The sequence below is a fragment of the Charadrius vociferus genome, unplaced genomic scaffold, assembly GCF_000708025.1.
Source record: "Charadrius vociferus isolate BGI_N301 unplaced genomic scaffold, ASM70802v2 scaffold121, whole genome shotgun sequence".
Taxonomy (NCBI): Eukaryota; Metazoa; Chordata; class Aves; order Charadriiformes; family Charadriidae; genus Charadrius; species Charadrius vociferus.
The window spans coordinates 1,220,956-1,237,999 of NW_009646858.1; the positions used below are offsets into that span (position 1 = coordinate 1,220,956).

The window sequence follows — 17,044 nt, forward strand, 5'->3', positions numbered from 1 at the left end:
CTGCCTCCAGCACTCATTTCCAGGAGGGCACTGAATTTCTCAGGTCAGGTTTTAAATCTGCTTTCAAGGCACCTGCACATTTTCACCCTGGATTTCTGAGCAGCAGCAAGTAAGGAGGTGCTATTTGTCTTTTACAGTACTGACCAGCTGCCAGCCTGCAAGCCACCCATCTGGTGTCACGAGAGGTAAGAACCTGATTTTTTAATTCTCAGAGGGCAGAGAAAGATCTTTTTGGGTGGGATTTCTTGGAAGGGTCACTTTTTCAGCCTATATTTAAACCTAGTGTGATTACAGTAGAAGGTGTTGGGATGCCCAAGGTTTTCAAGTGGCTGTGTTTGAAGTCTCTGACCACTGACCACAGACCAGAAAATCCCCATGGGCATATTCTTCACTTCTGTTTAACTGACCTAGCCGGGTTCAAGGTGTGTTGGCTTCCCATCTTTCTGTGGCAGCAGTAGAACCGGACCAAGATGAACACAGCAGGAAAAAGTGCAAAATTCTGCATTCTACCTGAGAATGTATGAATTAATAAATCATCTGAGCATACAGACATTATAAGCATCTTTGCAAAATACCAGAGCTATCTTAGATACTAATTTTCTTTCTCCAGACAAAAAAAATAATTTATTACTTAATGATTAAAGAGAGAATAAATGTTACTAATGTGGCTAGAGAATTTTCAAGTGCAGTTGGCTAAATTTAGCTACCTACATGTTTAATAAAGCATCTGAAGAAATACTCTTGTTTTTTTTAAGCTTTGAGAATTCACCTGTTCCTACATTTTTTTCCAGTAAGTATTTATTTGGGATCTTAACACAGGCTTGGCAATTCCAGTTTCAGTGTTCACTCAAGTCAGAACTTTGGGGCTGATATTGTTTAGGTATTGTACTGAAGAATGATAAATGCATATGACAAATTAAATTATGGCAGAATATTAAAAGGTTACAAAGCATGCCCTTTTATTTCAGTCGAGAATGTAATTAGCAAAATTCATTAATTTCCCATTGCCTTTCTGTTACCATTATATTTAATGAGTAAATTTCCCACAGGTTCAATGTTTCCAAAGACTGTAGGTCACCTAAACTACAGTTTTTCAGAAATGTTACTTCACTTTTCATCCTTTTAACAAAATGTCCTAAGTGTATTTCCATTCCTAATAGTGATGTCATAGTGAAATTTGCTCAGCAAATTCACACTTATCTTATAGACACAGTATAAGCACCAAACCCACAGCTCTGAAAGGTCATTAAAATTTGACCTCCTAAATGTTTGAAGACCTAAAGTACATCAATGAAAACCTCTTATTTTCTACGTTGGCCTAAAAATTAAGTCTCTAGTTATCTCATGTTATGTGTTCCAAATACTTGGAGTATGAAGAGAATCGAAGGCCCAGGATATAAAATTTTTCCTAAACTTATAGAACAGATGTAAATAATCAGTGCCATATTGTTCCTTCCCATTAGAATCCTCTGCCGACATCTCTTCTGTAAGGTGCAGCCATGGCTTCTGCAGACTCTGAGATGGCCGTCTTTGGGGAGGCGGCTCCTTACCTCCGAAAGTCAGAGAAGGAAAGAATTGCGGCCCAGAACAAGCCGTTTGATGCCAAGACATCTGTCTTTGTGGCCCATCCCAAAGAATCCTTTGTCAAAGGGACAGTCCAGAGCAGAGAATCAGGGAAGGTGACTGTCAAGACTGAAGGTGGAGAGGTGAGTGAAAAACAAGTCTGAAGAACACCATTTGGTTCCCACTCTGAGCTTTTAGCTGACATACATGGATCTTTTGTTTCCTTGGCAGACCCTGACCGTGAAGGAAGATCAAATCTTCTCCATGAACCCTCCCAAGTATGATAAAATTGAGGACATGGCCATGATGACCCACCTCCACGAACCCGCTGTGCTGTACAACCTCAAAGAGCGTTATGCAGCCTGGATGATCTACGTAAGTACCAGCAGCAGTCTTCCTTTGGGTAGTGAGGAGGACCTGCTCTGCCAGGCTAAGTGGAAGCCAACGTGGTGTCTCCCTTCCTCGCAGACCTACTCGGGTCTCTTCTGCGTCACTGTCAACCCTTACAAGTGGCTGCCGGTGTACAACCCGGAGGTGGGGGTGGCCCACCGCGGCAAGAAGCGCCAGGAGGCCCCTCCACACATCTTCTCCATCTCTGACAATGCCTATCAGTTCATGTTAACTGGTGAGTGCTTGACCTCCTTCACAGCAATCTAAACCAGAAAGCCCCACTGATCTCACTGGAGCATGTGACAAGCCAGCTAAAACCACCATAGAGATGTTTGACTGAGAACTTGATCAAGTTATGCAGGAATTAATTTCAAGTGAAACTGACCCAGAAGCATTCATGGGCTCAGCACTGTGTATTATTTGCATTTTATGTACAAAATTCTACACTCTACCACTGCAGAAATACTACTTGACTCAGTTTGCTACTTTTTTTCACTGATAAGAAAGAAAAGGTTATTATTCCATATAATCCACTATTTTGAACACAGGTAGGCCAATTGGTTAGATTTCTTGATGAGAACTGTGTGAAGGCCAAGTGGATGCACAGCTTGTCTCAGTATCACATGCCTCTGAGAGCTCTGTGCATCCATTTGGGCTTACACTTGCTACTGTTAAGACCTGGAAGGGAATTGGGTACTCTTGGACTTCTAAAGATGCCCCAACTTATATTTGCAGCTTTACTTCTCATTCAGCTCAGTGTTACTCAGGACAACTGCTAACACATCTTTCATTCTGCCTCTCTCACAGATCGCGAGAACCAGTCGATCCTGATCACGTATGTACACCCCCTGCTCGGGTCCCTGCAGGGCTGCCCAATGCCAGGGGACCTCCTGCCTGACCACACGCTCTCTGCTTCTCTCTTTGGCTTGACAGCGGAGAATCCGGTGCAGGGAAGACTGTGAACACAAAGCGTGTCATCCAGTACTTTGCAACAATTGCAGCGAGCGGGGAGAAGAAGAAGGAGGAGCAGTCAGGCAAAATGCAGGTAAATTAATAGATGCTGGCTTGAATCAAGGCTTTCCTCTGTTCCTCATGTGATTTTTGGAAAGGGTAACCAGCAATAATTATCATCCTGCAGGGAACGCTTGAGGATCAAATCATCAGCGCCAACCCACTGCTGGAGGCCTTTGGAAACGCCAAGACCGTGAGGAACGACAACTCCTCACGCTTTGTAAGTTGTTGCTTTGGACAAAATCCCGCCTCATTATAACAGTAGTGATGGGCTAGTGGTATTCTCACATAAGCAGATGGCAATGAAATGCATCTAGGTTGAAATGCAGCTTCTTCTCCTTAACAGGGCAAATTCATCAGAATCCACTTTGGGGCCACAGGCAAACTGGCTTCTGCTGACATTGAAACTTGTAAGAGACTCTTCTGGCCTGATCCCATTCCTTCTACCTCTCCCCAGTTCTTGTGCTAACTCTGTCCTACCATCCTTGCCAGATCTGCTGGAGAAGTCCAGAGTCACTTTCCAGCTCAAGGCAGAAAGAAGCTACCACATATTTTATCAGATCACCTCCAACAAGAAGCCAGAGCTAATCGGTAGGAGGCATCAGTGAGCTTTTGGAGGAAGATCACTGAGCAACATCTAACTACATTAGAAATAGTGAAATTTAACCCCTGAACCCTTTTGTTTTCAGAAATGCTCCTCATTACCACCAACCCATATGATTACCCATTTGTGAGTCAAGGAGAGATCACCGTTCCCAGCATTGATGACAAGGAGGAGCTGATGGCTACAGATGTAAGTAACTTACAAAACAGGTCAACAGACACAGGTCATGCATAACATGCAAATATTTCACTTTGCTGATTGCATCACCAGAGTGCCATTGACATACTGGGCTTCAGTACAGATGAAAAGACAGCAATCTACAAGCTGACAGGGGCTGTCATGCACTACGGGAACCTGAAGTTCAAGCAGAAACCAAGAGAGGAGCAGGCAGAACCTGAAGGCACAGAAGGTATTATCAAACTCAATAATTAACCTTTCTGAAAGCCACTATGGATGTTGAAGTCATCAAAAGTTTTTCTTTGTTGGACTTCAGTATCCCAAGGAAATCAGTAGGCCAGAAAAAACCTGTCCCTTGTTCTCTTCTCATGAGGATAAGTTCCCTGATCTCATGTTTTTTGGAGCTTATCCTATGAACAATTAATAGTTTAAACTGTCCTTTATACACTTCCAGGAAGTCAGGAGTGATGGACCTCTTTCCTGTAACATTATGAGTCATACCTTTGTTGGAATATGGCTTGCAATTGTGAAACAGCCAAGTGGTTCAGCTCTAACAGGATGGGGGATAATGTTACCATTCACCCTCACCCGTCAGATGCTCAGGAAACTCTGCTGTGAGAAGTGTATTTGATTCCTCTCCTTTGTTGGGGCAGGACCTACAACCCACATCTCTGCCTCTCAGAGCAACAGCTCCTCTTGCTAAAGGACTAGGCAGAAGGTGGGAAGTACCATAGGTAAAAGGGTGAAACCCAGTGAGTTTTACTGAACATCAGAAACCAAAGCTCAGAAAGGGTTGTAGACTCAGGATTTGAAAGAGAAGAGAGATTTTCTCTCTGTGTTCCACCCTAAATATTGGGTGGTTTTGATCACATGAGTGTAGATCAGTACCTGACTTTTGTCACTGCAGCTCCTGAGCTATGCATGTACTAGAAATATTCAGCCTGACAAGCTGCAGGTTTCATTTTGGTGCCAGGAGATTTTTGAAAACATCATTACTTTCTACATGCTTCAGTGAAGATTTTCAAACATAAATTCTTTTAGAAAAGCTCAATATGCATAACGATGATTTTGATTTTACCGAGATTTCCTCTGTGAGAGTCTATCAAAATATTTAAAAGAAAAAAGATCTGAACCCTGCAGCCTTTAGAGAATACTCCAGGTTTCAAAGTATATGTGATGCTAAATTCTTCCTTTTTCCTCCGCCTTTTTAGTTGCTGACAAGGCTGCCTACCTTATGGGTCTAAATTCAGCTGACATGCTCAAGGCCCTCTGCTACCCTCGAGTCAAGGTTGGGAATGAATATGTGACCAAGGGTCAAACTGCGCAGCAGGTAAGAAACATGTGGTAACCTGGAAAAATGTTTTGAATTAAGATCCTGTTGATTCTCCCCTGGTCTGTATGGTAATGCTAGGCATTTATTTTTCTTATAGGTGCACAATGCTGTAGGTGCCCTGGCAAAAGCTGTCTATGAGAGGATGTTCTTGTGGATGGTTGTTCGCATCAACCAACAGCTGGATACCAAGCAACCCAGACAGTACTTCATTGGTGTCCTGGACATTGCTGGCTTCGAGATCTTTGATGTAAGTAACAAAGATTTGGTAAGAGCTGTTTGGAGATGACAATTGGATGTTATGATCACTCTGCGACATATTTTTAAAGAAGACATAACATCATCATGTAATTATTTGCAGCTATTTACCTTTTTTTGTCATGAACTAAAAAATGACCTTTCAAAGGACTTGACTTATTTCAGATGTGCAAACTCAAAAGTACAGAAGGGTCTAATCAGAAAAATTCCTCGGTTTAAATGAAAAAGGACAAGAGAGTATAAAAACATATATATCATGATAGGCCTAAACTTGTTTTTCTGTTTTCTCCTTGTCATTTGGTCTTGGATTATACAGGAAATATATTTTATCTTCACTTTTTTATCAATGAAAAAAATAATGCCTTGTGGTCAATGAATTCAATGCATTTCTCTGCTTCATTATGTAGACATAAAGCAGACTGAAGAAATGCACAGACTTGGCAATGAAGCCAAGATAACTGCATTCCTTATTTTTAAAGGATGAGGTTTTGTGATTATTGCTGCATCTTGAAAATATGGGTCTTTCTTATTTTATTTCCAGTTTAACAGCTTTGAGCAGCTCTGCATCAACTTCACCAATGAGAAACTGCAACAGTTCTTCAACCACCACATGTTCGTGCTGGAGCAGGAGGAGTACAAGAAGGAAGGAATTGAATGGACATTCATTGACTTTGGGATGGACCTGGCTGCCTGCATTGAGCTCATTGAGAAGGTATCCTTCCTCTTCAGGTGCATTATATGAGTGGAAACTCTGTAATTGCTTGGCCTTATTTTTCAAAGTGATCTTCTGTGTTTATGTCCAAATATTCACATTTTGTTATTCACCATACTTTGTGCTGTAGTTTATTTTTTCTGTCAAGTGAGACATGAAGCTTTGTGGCAACAATTCTGTACTGATCTCTTTTCAAGTGCCAAAGTATCCTTCCCTGAGGAGAATGACCTGGGAGTGCTGATTGATGAGAAGCTCAACATGAGCCGGCAATGTGTGATTGTAGCCCAGGGGGCCAACCGTATCCTGGGCTGCATCACAAGAAGTCCGGCCAGCAGGGCGAGGGAGGGGATTCTGCCCCTCTACTCTGGTGAGACCCCACCTGGAATACTGTGTCCAGCTCTGGAGCCCCCAACATAAGAAGGACATGGACCTGTGGGAGCAGGACCAGAGGAGGGCCACGGAGATGATCAGAGGCCTGGAGGCCCTCTCCCATGAGGAGAGGCTGAGAGAGTTGGGGCTGTTCAGCCTGGAGAAGAGAGGGTTCCAGGGAAATCTTATTGCGGCCTTCCAGTATCTAATGGGGGCTACTGGAGAGCTGGGGAAGGACTTTTTACAAGGGCATGTAGTGATAGGACGAGGGGGAATGGCTTTAAACTGGAAAAGGGCAGGTTTAGATTAAACAATAGGAAGAAGTTTTTCACTTTAAGGGTGGTGAGGCACTGGAACAGGTTTCCCAGAGAAGTTGTTGAGGCCCCATCCCTGGAGGTATTTAAGGCCAGGTTGGATGGGGCTTCAGGTGGCCAAGAAGGTCAATGGCATCCTGGCCTGCATCAGGACTAGTGTAGCCAGTAGGACCAGGGATTTTACCCCTGTACTCGGCACTGGTGAGGCCGCATCTTGAGTACTGTGTTCAGGTTTGGGCCCCTCACCACAAGAAAGATATTGAGGCACTGGAGCATGTCCAGAGAAGGGCAACAAAACTGGTGAGGGGTCTGGAGCACGTCTTATGAGGAGCGTCTGAGGGAACTGGGGTTGTTTAGCCTGGAGAAAAGGAGGCTGAGGGGAGACCTTATCACTCTCTCCAACTATCTGAAAGGAGGCTGCAGAGAAGTGGGAGTTGACCTGTTCTGTCAAGTAACAGCTGATAGAACAAGAGCAAATGGCTTCAAGTTGTGCCAAGGGAAGTTTAGATTGGGTATTAGGAAGAATTTCTTTACTGAAAGGGTCATCAGGCATTGGAACGCATCACCCAGGGCAGTGGTGGAGTCCCCATCCCTGGAGGTATTTAAGGGTCATGACGATATAATGCTCAGGGACATGGTTTAGTGGTGGGCTTGTGAGTGTTAGGTTAATGATTGGACTAGATGATCTCACAAGTCTTTTCCAATCTAGGAGATGCTGTGATTCTGTGATCTTCAAGGTCCCTTCCAACCTAAACTATTCTATGATTCTAAAATTGTAAAATTCCAATGACAGTGTTCTTCCAAAACAGCTAGAGTCAATTTCTAGGTCAGCCTGTCCTCCTCACCTTTCAGCTCTAATAGCTCTAATGTAGAAGATGGACACACGTATCTGTCAGCATGCAGTCATACCTACCTGTGCATCCTTTGACTGACAATGAGAAGGCAGTTGCATAGCACATGAGATGAAAAGGTCAGTGGCTGGCAGGATGGTAAGTAGTTAGAATCACAGAATCACAGAACAGCTGAGGTATAAAGGCAGCTCTGGAGATCACTTGGTCCAAACCTTTTGGTCCAGGCAGGGTCAGCTAGAGAAGGTTGCTCAGGACCATGTCCAGTTGGATTTTGAACATCTCTAAGGGTGGAGAATCCACAGATACTTTGGGAAACCTCTTCCAACTTTTGACCACCGTCCCAGTAAAGAAGCTTTTTTCTTCTTTTTAAATGGAATTTCGTGTATTTCAATTCATGCCTGTTCCATCTTGTCCTGCCACTGGACACCACTGAGAAGATCTGGCTTTGTCTTCTTTATCCCCTCTCATTAGTTATTTATACACATTGATAAGATATCCCAGAGCCTTCTCTTTTCCAGTCTGAACAGTCTCACCTCTCTCAGCTTCTCCTTGTATGTCAGAAGTTACAGTCATTTAAATATCTTTGTGGCCTGTCACTGGGCTCACTCTACTATGTCCATGTTTCTCTTGTACCGGGGAGCCAAGAGCTGGACACAGCACTCCAGATGTTTCCCAGCATAGCTGAGTAGAGGCATAAGATCATATCCCTTGAGCTGCTGGCAACACTCAATGCAGCACAGGATGAGTTGACTGCATAGAAGGGTGTTTGCTCATGTTCAATTTGCCTAAGGCATCTGTGTGTGCTTTGAGTCCCTCTGGATAAGAAGGTAGTGCTCTGATTTTATAAAGCTTGTTCTCAACACAAACTAAATGAATTTCCATTGATCTTTACAATTCATTTTGGTGTTAAAAAATGTAAGTATCAACATGTTTAATCTCACTTTCTAGCATAAAATGTAATTGAATAATAATATTTTCTGATGCGTTCCACTACTCTGACTATGTGACGGTCTTCATTGTCCTGAAATCCAAATTGCAATCTGTCTCCCTTGTGCATTTCTTCCAGCCCATGGGCATCTTCTCCATCCTGGAAGAGGAGTGCATGTTCCCCAAGGCAACTGACACCTCTTTCAAGAACAAGCTCTATGACCAGCATCTGGGAAAGTCCAGCAACTTCCAGAAGCCCAAGCCTACCAAAGGGAAGGTTGAGGCCCACTTCTCCCTGGTGCACTATGCTGGCACGGTGGACTACAACATCACTGGCTGGCTGGAAAAGAACAAGGACCCCCTGAATGAAACCGTCATTGGGTTGTACCAGAAATCATCACTGAAAACACTGGCCTTACTCTTTGCCAACTATGGTGGAGCAGAAGCAGGTTGGTTCTATGAATCCCACATTTTCACTGATGTACAGCTTATAAAAAGGAATCATAAAAGGCAAACCCAAAAATCTAAATCCTTTTTAATTTATTTTCAATTTTGCAGAGGCTAGTGCTGGCAAGAAAGGTAGCAAGAAGAAGGGTTCTTCTTTCCAGACTGTCTCAGCTCTTTTCCGGGTACAGTAGAGAGTTCACTATTTCTTCCTAAGATGAGGAGTAAACCCACCATTTAAAATGGCTAGTCATTTTTTTTTTTTATTATTTGGGTTAAAAGACCCTGAAGTTCCACTGTAGTTTATTTATGCTTCCTTCTACTTCCTTTATTTTTGTCCACTTGTCCCAGGATGTTGTTTCCAGAAGGAAGAACTTCATACAGAAACCTTCTAGAATAAACCTAAAATATACCAGGTTTCTTCCAGATGCTTACCTCTGGCTTTGGAACATTTTATTGCCCTCTAACAACATTCTGCCTACTGGTCTGGAGGATGACCTGGTTGCTTCATTTATACCCCTAGTTTTTCTCCATGATTCAGGGATCAATCTCTTATAGTTGAAATACCACCACTCCTTGGGTTATGGATTTTTAATATGTCCGATACTTGACAGTTCTTTGTCATAACAAAATCTTGCTGCCTGGCTGCTCCATACACTTCTGCCAGGTGGAATACCTTATCTTTTGTGAGGATATTTATTACCATACTCACCCTTCATTTACAACTCCCTTCTTGACATAGCCTAATTTCTTCTACAGATCTGCTGTCATATGATTCTTGATCATCTGACAGCCTCTAGCCAGTGCAGTGAAACAGGTCATGCGCATGTGTGCATATGCCCCAAGAAAAGTAATTGTAGCTGTAGTGCTTTGATCTTGCTACTGGGATGTTATTGCCATTAAAATCATTAAAAATTAATGCAATAAGCCTATGTTTAAAGGTCATAAGACTTTAAGAGGTGATATTATAGGAAAAATATTATTTACTGCATTTAGGCTGCATTTCTGTTATGTTTTCGAACTTTCTTCCACTATCCTTCTTGTTTAGACATGTTAGCGTTTAGACATCTCAGTGTTTTGGCTGCTTAATTTACGTACTCTGAGACGTCCTCTGGAGGTACCTGCTTCCCTCCATTACTTATAGACAAGAATGATTTATAAATAAGTATACAGATATAAATTACAAAGCAAGGCTGGGATTCATCTCACCTTATTTTCCTCTTACCTTATGAGATAAACATGTAATCTAGTCATAGAAAACTCAGCTTGTCATTTTTGTTCCTTTCAATGGGGAAAACAAGAACGTTCTATATGTAGTGTGATCCATATGACCCATCTTAAATGCCTACTGTAGTATGCTTCAAACTGCCTCATAGATGTACCAGTTTACTTCTCTGACTACATCCAGTGGAAGATGGGTATCGTTTCTAATGAGGGCATTCCACTAGAGTCAGTGAAATGTGTTAAAAGTGCATGTTTAAGAGTATGATATTTCCTACAGATTAATCAGAAGAACTTTATATGTTTAGCTAATAACATCAAAGATCTGTGGTAAGTCAGAAAACCTGGTGCAATGGGTTTCAGTTTAGGATTCCGCAAGCTAATTTTTGTCCGATATCTCAGTGTTTCATTTCAAAGGTCTTGATGCTTATAGTGGAAATTACATTTGCTAATATAAACTTTTGTTAATGACTCTCTCAGGAGAATTTAAACAAGCTGATGACCAATCTGCGAAGCACCCACCCCCATTTTGTACGCTGCATTATCCCAAATGAAACAAAAACACCTGGTAAGAGACCCACATATAGAAGGTTTTTATTATGATGCATCTCTTCCCCCCTGTTTTACAAAATATAGCATATATGTGTGCTCTGAATTACTAGGTGCCATGGAGCATGAACTGGTGCTTCACCAGCTGCGGTGTAATGGCGTGCTGGAAGGGATCCGAATTTGCAGGAAAGGTTTTCCCAACAGAGTCCTGTACGCAGATTTTAAACAGAGGTCAGACTTCTTTCCTTTACTCAGTCATTTTGTTCATCTTGAGTATCTTGTGAAATTTACGTTTCACCTCTGATGACAAAAACCTGCTCTAAAGTTTATGTTTAGCACAGCTGTTATGTTCTCTATGTTCTTAGACTCTTTCTTGCAGTATCCCAGCCAACTGGTCTCAACAACAGACCTCTTTATATTCATAGAATCATTTAGGCTGGAAAAGCCCCTTAAAATCATTGAGTCCAATACAAGTCTTTCCATTTTCTCCCTCAGATACAAAGTATTAAATGCAAGTGCTATCCCAGAGGGACAGTTCATTGACAGCAAGAAGGCTTGTGAGAAACTTCTTGGATCAATTGATATAGACCACACTCAGTACAAATTCGGTCACACCAAGGTACAAGAACTGCTTGTTTCAAGCACTATGTGGTTTTGGTTTGCATGGCTTGAGAATGATATTCAGATTCTCCAGATAGTATGTGAAATGATCAAATTGTGTATTTAAAAGAAATCAACTGACTACTTATTGACTCAACACTTGAATAAAACTGAAATTCATTGCCATAGCATGATTTAATTAAGGGTTAATTAAGGGTTAATTTAGGACCAAGTTGTAGAATAAAAGAATCAAGGGTTAGTAAAAACAAAGACAAAATGTCTGGCTATTACACTTCCTTTAGCTGCATGTAACTGGAAGCTTGGAGATATAAAAAAGGGTCTATCACTACATACACTGCTTGTGCTTTTGCTCTTTCTCTTAACTTCCTGTATTATCTGCCATGGGGGACATGGAACTGAACAACATGCATATACACTGCACTATTTTCATATTCTTACCTAAGGTGTTCTTCAAAGCTGGGCTGATAGGCCTCTTGGAAGAGATGAGAGATGAGAAGCTGGCACAGATCATCACCCGCACACAGGCCAGGTGCAGGGGCTTCCTGATGAGAGTGGAGTACCAGAGAATGGTGGAGAGGAGGTAGACATTTCTTCAAATTAGGTTCACTGTGTTTGGCTTATTATGTCATTATGGTCTAAATATTTAATATTAATTTCACTTACTTTTCAGAGAGTCCATTTTCTGCATCCAGTACAACATTCGTGCATTCATGAATGTCAAGCACTGGCCCTGGATGAAGCTGTTCTTCAAGATCAAGCCCTTGCTGAAGAGCGCAGAATCTGAGAAGGAGATGGCCAACATGAAACAAGAGTTTGAGAAAACCAAGGAAGAGCTTGCAAAGTCTGAGGCCAAGAGGAAGGAGCTGGAGGAGAAAATGGTGAAACTGGTGCAGGAGAAAAATGACCTGCAGCTCCAAGTGCAGGCTGTGAGTACTACCAATGTGCCTCACTCTAAATGAACTGTGATGATCAGGCTGATATTTACAACTACATTTTCAAAAGACACATAGAAACTACAATCTAATTCAATTCAATAACTGGTGCTCTTAAAAGTTTCACTAGCTTCAATAAGGACTGTACATGCCCTGTTTTTAAAGAATCTTGAACTATACAAATATGAAAAAATCCACTCACTGATAAAATTATCATTTTTCTTTCATATTATTTCTGCTAGACTGAAACTTGAGACAAAATATAATAAATACCACAGGACATCTGTTGCAAAAAAAACCCTAGAGACTAACTTTCCAGCAACTCCTTTTTTTCTTAGTGGATGAGTGTCTCACAGAGAAAAGCCAAAGCTGCCGGATGCTGAGTGTTTTTGGGCTGGGGTGATGAAAATCTAAATCAGAAACAGTTGCTCCAAAAAGACAGCAGGGTGAAAAAAGAAAAATACAGGAATGATGTGAGCATAACTGTGACTTTGGTATTTATATGTATCTTGGCATACAGTTATCATTCAGTACTTCATAAATATGGGAGATATTCCTACAATTAAGGCCAAATTTATGTACTTTGTGCTAATGTTTGATATTATGGGATAATATTGGATTCTATACCTTAAACAAATATGTAAATATTCGAGCATTTATGTAGACTGGAAAGAATTATATTTGGTTTTAGCTTTCCAAAATGGCTCTTTCAAACCCAACAATATGAAATCAATTCTGTATTATATTTCATTCTGTTCAAAAATAAATCAATTTTGAACTGCAAAATTACTAGCCAGAACTCTAAACTATGAAGATATTCCCTCATCTTGATATTCCCTCAAAAAATATATCTCTAAGAATGGTATTTCCCCACCAGGAAGCTGATGCTTTGGCTGATGCTGAGGAAAGGTGTGACCAGCTCATCAAAACCAAAATCCAGCTGGAAGCCAAAGTTAAAGAAGTGACTGAAAGGGCTGAGGATGAGGAAGAAATTAATGCTGAGCTGACAGCCAAGAAGAGGAAACTGGAGGATGAATGTTCAGAGCTGAAGAAAGATATTGATGATCTTGAGTTAACGCTGGCCAAAGTGGAGAAGGAAAAACATGCTACTGAAAACAAGGTATGAGGCAGAAGATGTCACTATTACAGAAAAGACTTCTGTTTTGTTATACAGTATAAAGTTTTAAACAACTATATATATTTTTTTTTTATCTGCACTTGCTCCCTTCTTCTCAAAGGTGAAAAACCTCACAGAGGAGATGGCAGGCCTGGATGAGACCATTGCCAAGCTGACAAAAGAGAAGAAGGCCCTCCAAGAGGCCCATCAGCAGACACTGGATGACCTGCAGGCAGAAGAGGACAAAGTCAATACGCTGACCAAAGCCAAGACCAAGCTGGAGCAGCAAGTGGATGATGTAAGCCCACAGACATACAGTAAGAAAAGGACAGGTATGGAGTTAGACCTGACTGCTGGAGCACTGATGGTCTTGTTGTGTGTAGCTGGAAGGGTCCCTGGAGCAGGAGAAGAAACTGCGCATGGACCTTGAGAGAGCTAAGAGGAAACTCGAAGGAGACCTGAAGCTGGCCCATGACAGCATAATGGATTTGGAAAATGATAAGCAGCAGCTGGATGAGAAACTGAAGAAGTAAGTGGGGCTGTTGGGCACCTGAGTGCTGGGCTGGTGCACTTGTCTTTTCTCTGTGAGCTCTAACGCCTTTTGCTTTGCCCAAAGGAAAGACTTTGAAATCAGCCAGATCCAGAGCAAAATCGAGGATGAGCAAGCCCTGGGCATGCAATTACAGAAGAAGATCAAGGAGCTGCAGGCAAGTCTCTGTCCCTTCCCCTCTCTCACCCAGACACAGTTCAGGAAGGAGGAGGACATGGGTGTGAAGGGTCCCTAATGTTCCCCAGGCGCGTATTGAGGAACTGGAGGAGGAAATTGAGGCAGAGCGAACCTCTCGGGCAAAAGCAGAGAAGCATCGGGCTGACCTCTCAAGGGAGCTCGAGGAGATCAGCGAGCGCCTGGAAGAAGCAGGAGGGGCTACCGCAGCTCAGATGGAGATGAACAAGAAGCGTGAGGCAGAATTTCAGAAGATGCGTCGTGACCTCGAAGAGGCCACGCTGCAGCACGAAGCCACGGCTGCCGCACTGCGGAAGAAGCACGCGGACAGCACAGCTGAGCTTGGGGAGCAGATCGACAACCTGCAACGAGTGAAGCAGAAGCTGGAGAAGGAGAAGAGTGAGCTGAAGATGGAGATTGACGACTTGGCCAGTAACATGGAGTCTGTCTCCAAAGCCAAGGTACAGAAATACTTTTGTTAGTAAGTTGAAAACAATGTAATATTTCTGCTTAATCTTTTATCAGGTTATAATATAACTGTTTTCTCCAACTCTTATGTATAGAACTGTGGGCATATGCACATAGGCCCCAGATATATAAACTGCATCTTCTGGAAAAATATTCCTGCAGGCAGAATCGAGGTTTTACTCTATTTTCTTATGTGTGATTGACACATAGGCAAATTTGGAGAAGATGTGCCGCACTCTGGAAGATCAACTGAGTGAATTTAAAACAAAGGAGGAGCAGAATCAGCGCATGATCAGCGATCTCAGTGCTCAAAGAGCTCGTTTGCAGACAGAATCTGGTAAGGTACTTCCATCTCTAGTTTGGAAATGGGAGAACCACCTAAATGACTCTCTCGACTGTTAAAATACTTTCTTAATTACAAACTTGTCCAGGTGAATATGCACGCCAGGTGGAAGAAAAAGATGCTTTAATTTCTCAGCTGTCTAGAGGGAAACAGGCTTTCACCCAACAGATAGAAGAATTGAAGCGGCAACTAGAGGAAGAGATAAAGGTGAAAATATTTCATGTTACATATGAAATAAATATTTTACATGACATTATTTTTGGTGCAGTGTTAAAAAGTTCAAAAGGTGGTCTAATTAGAAGTTCAAACATCCCATTAGGCAATGCAACCTAGGCCCTGTCAGTGCAGGACTCCCAGCCCTTTGCAGTATATCAGACCTCGGCTTTTATTTTTTTTCATGCAGTCAGTTAATCACTATTTGTCTGGGATATATGCCTAAGTGCCAGTAGAAGAAAATTTCCCAGGGTACATTTATTCCTTATTCCAATCTTTTTACCACCAGGCCAAGAATGCCCTGGCCCATAGCTTGCAGTCTGCTCGCCATGACTGTGACTTGCTCCGGGAACAGTATGAGGAGGAGCAGGAAGCCAAGGGGGAGCTGCAGCGTGCCCTGTCCAAGGCCAACAGCGAAGTGGCCCAGTGGAGAACCAAATACGAGACGGACGCGATCCAGCGCACGGAGGAGCTGGAGGAGGCCAAGTACATGGGGAATGTGGGGAAGGCTGGCAGAAACCAATAACGGAAATTGGGAGAGACCACCAAGATACTGAAAGGCAAAAGCCTAGTAGTAGGTTGGGAAGAGTTACAAAACAGAAATACGTACTATAAAGGGTGTGGTTTTGAAAAACACAAGGAAAATAAGCTACATGACAAAGAATGCAGGGAAAAGGCAATGTGTGGTTTGTGAAGAGAGCAGAGGGATAGCTACAACCTGGGGAATGAAAAAGGGAAAAAAAAAATGACTGGCCGGGTGAGGCTCTGTGTTCATGGGGAACAAATAATACGAAGTGCCTCAGTACTGTGGTGAAAGTGAAAAAAGAATGTCCATCTTAGTCCCCAGTTATGAGCTGTGCTTACCACCTTCCAGGAAGAAGCTGGCACAGCGCCTGCAGGATGCAGAGGAACACGTGGAAGCTGTGAATGCCAAATGTGCCTCCCTGGAAAAGACAAAGCAGAGGCTGCAGAATGAAGTGGAGGACCTGATGATTGACGTGGAGCGATCAAATGCTGCCTGCGCAGCTCTGGATAAGAAGCAGAAGAACTTTGACAAGGTCTTTTGGGCTGCACGCCAGGGGCTCCTGGGCAGAGCATCCCCTCCTGGGTGCCACATCCACACTCACGCCCCGTTTCTCTTCAGATCCTGGCAGAGTGGAAGCAGAAGTATGAGGAAACGCAGGCTGAGCTGGAAGCCTCCCAGAAGGAGTCTCGCTCTCTCAGCACGGAGCTGTTTAAGATGAAGAATGCCTATGAGGAGTCCTTGGACCACCTGGAAACGCTCAAGCGTGAGAACAAGAACTTGCAGCGTAAGTCCCTGGCTCTTTGCTCCTGGCAGGGCTTTCTCCTTATCCACCACTACCCACCGCTCCACATGGGTCTGTGCCTGCAGGTCAGCAAAGGTGCTTGTCACCACCGCAGGGCCCTTCCCATGCAGCTGTGTGCCTGACCATGCCATTGGTCTTTGTTCCCACAGAGGAGATTTCCGACCTCACGGAGCAGATTGCTGAGGGAGGAAAGGCAATTCATGAGCTGGAGAAAGTCAAGAAGCAGATTGAGCAGGAGAAATCTGAACTCCAAGCCTCCCTGGAGGAAGCTGAGGTACCCAGGATTATTTCTTGCTCTCTCACATATTCTGGATCTCTATCTCATTATAAGTTCCATGAAGTCCTTCCCAGACACAGAGGAAAATAATGTTTGTATAAAAGTGTAGAAATATTATCTAAACATGGCACTCTATTTTACTTAGACCTTCAGGTTCAACATTCGTCACGTAACAAGTGTTCTGATTTATTTTTTTCCAGGCCTCCCTGGAACATGAAGAGGGGAAGATCCTGCGCCTCCAGCTTGAGCTCAACCAGGTGAAGTCTGAGATTGACAGGAAGATAGCAGAAAAAGATGAGGA

At 42.8% G+C, this 17,044-nt stretch overlaps 1 protein-coding gene across 1 annotated transcript in view; it reads left to right on the forward strand.

Moving 5' to 3' along the window:
* LOC104294716 (myosin heavy chain, skeletal muscle, adult-like) overlaps positions 1-17,044 on the forward strand; it is a 30,247-nt gene that overhangs the window by 107 nt on the left and 13,096 nt on the right. The window contains exons 2-34 of the mRNA XM_009894359.1: positions 138-185; positions 1,464-1,706; positions 1,795-1,938; positions 2,032-2,188; positions 2,761-2,788; positions 2,887-2,998; positions 3,092-3,184; positions 3,311-3,374; positions 3,457-3,555; positions 3,654-3,757; positions 3,839-3,977; positions 4,957-5,075; positions 5,176-5,325; positions 5,875-6,045; positions 8,646-8,955; positions 9,065-9,135; positions 10,652-10,739; positions 10,834-10,951; positions 11,216-11,339; positions 11,785-11,921; positions 12,012-12,267; positions 13,151-13,393; positions 13,512-13,688; positions 13,774-13,919; positions 14,007-14,097; positions 14,186-14,575; positions 14,793-14,919; positions 15,014-15,132; positions 15,428-15,624; positions 16,013-16,196; positions 16,283-16,448; positions 16,616-16,740; positions 16,944-17,044. Of these exons, the coding sequence (XP_009892661.1) occupies positions 1,500-1,706; positions 1,795-1,938; positions 2,032-2,188; positions 2,761-2,788; positions 2,887-2,998; positions 3,092-3,184; positions 3,311-3,374; positions 3,457-3,555; positions 3,654-3,757; positions 3,839-3,977; positions 4,957-5,075; positions 5,176-5,325; positions 5,875-6,045; positions 8,646-8,955; positions 9,065-9,135; positions 10,652-10,739; positions 10,834-10,951; positions 11,216-11,339; positions 11,785-11,921; positions 12,012-12,267; positions 13,151-13,393; positions 13,512-13,688; positions 13,774-13,919; positions 14,007-14,097; positions 14,186-14,575; positions 14,793-14,919; positions 15,014-15,132; positions 15,428-15,624; positions 16,013-16,196; positions 16,283-16,448; positions 16,616-16,740; positions 16,944-17,044 (4,757 nt within the window). The 5' untranslated portion in view covers positions 138-185; positions 1,464-1,499. The remainder of the gene's footprint in view (positions 1-137; positions 186-1,463; positions 1,707-1,794; positions 1,939-2,031; positions 2,189-2,760; positions 2,789-2,886; positions 2,999-3,091; positions 3,185-3,310; positions 3,375-3,456; positions 3,556-3,653; positions 3,758-3,838; positions 3,978-4,956; positions 5,076-5,175; positions 5,326-5,874; positions 6,046-8,645; positions 8,956-9,064; positions 9,136-10,651; positions 10,740-10,833; positions 10,952-11,215; positions 11,340-11,784; positions 11,922-12,011; positions 12,268-13,150; positions 13,394-13,511; positions 13,689-13,773; positions 13,920-14,006; positions 14,098-14,185; positions 14,576-14,792; positions 14,920-15,013; positions 15,133-15,427; positions 15,625-16,012; positions 16,197-16,282; positions 16,449-16,615; positions 16,741-16,943) is intronic.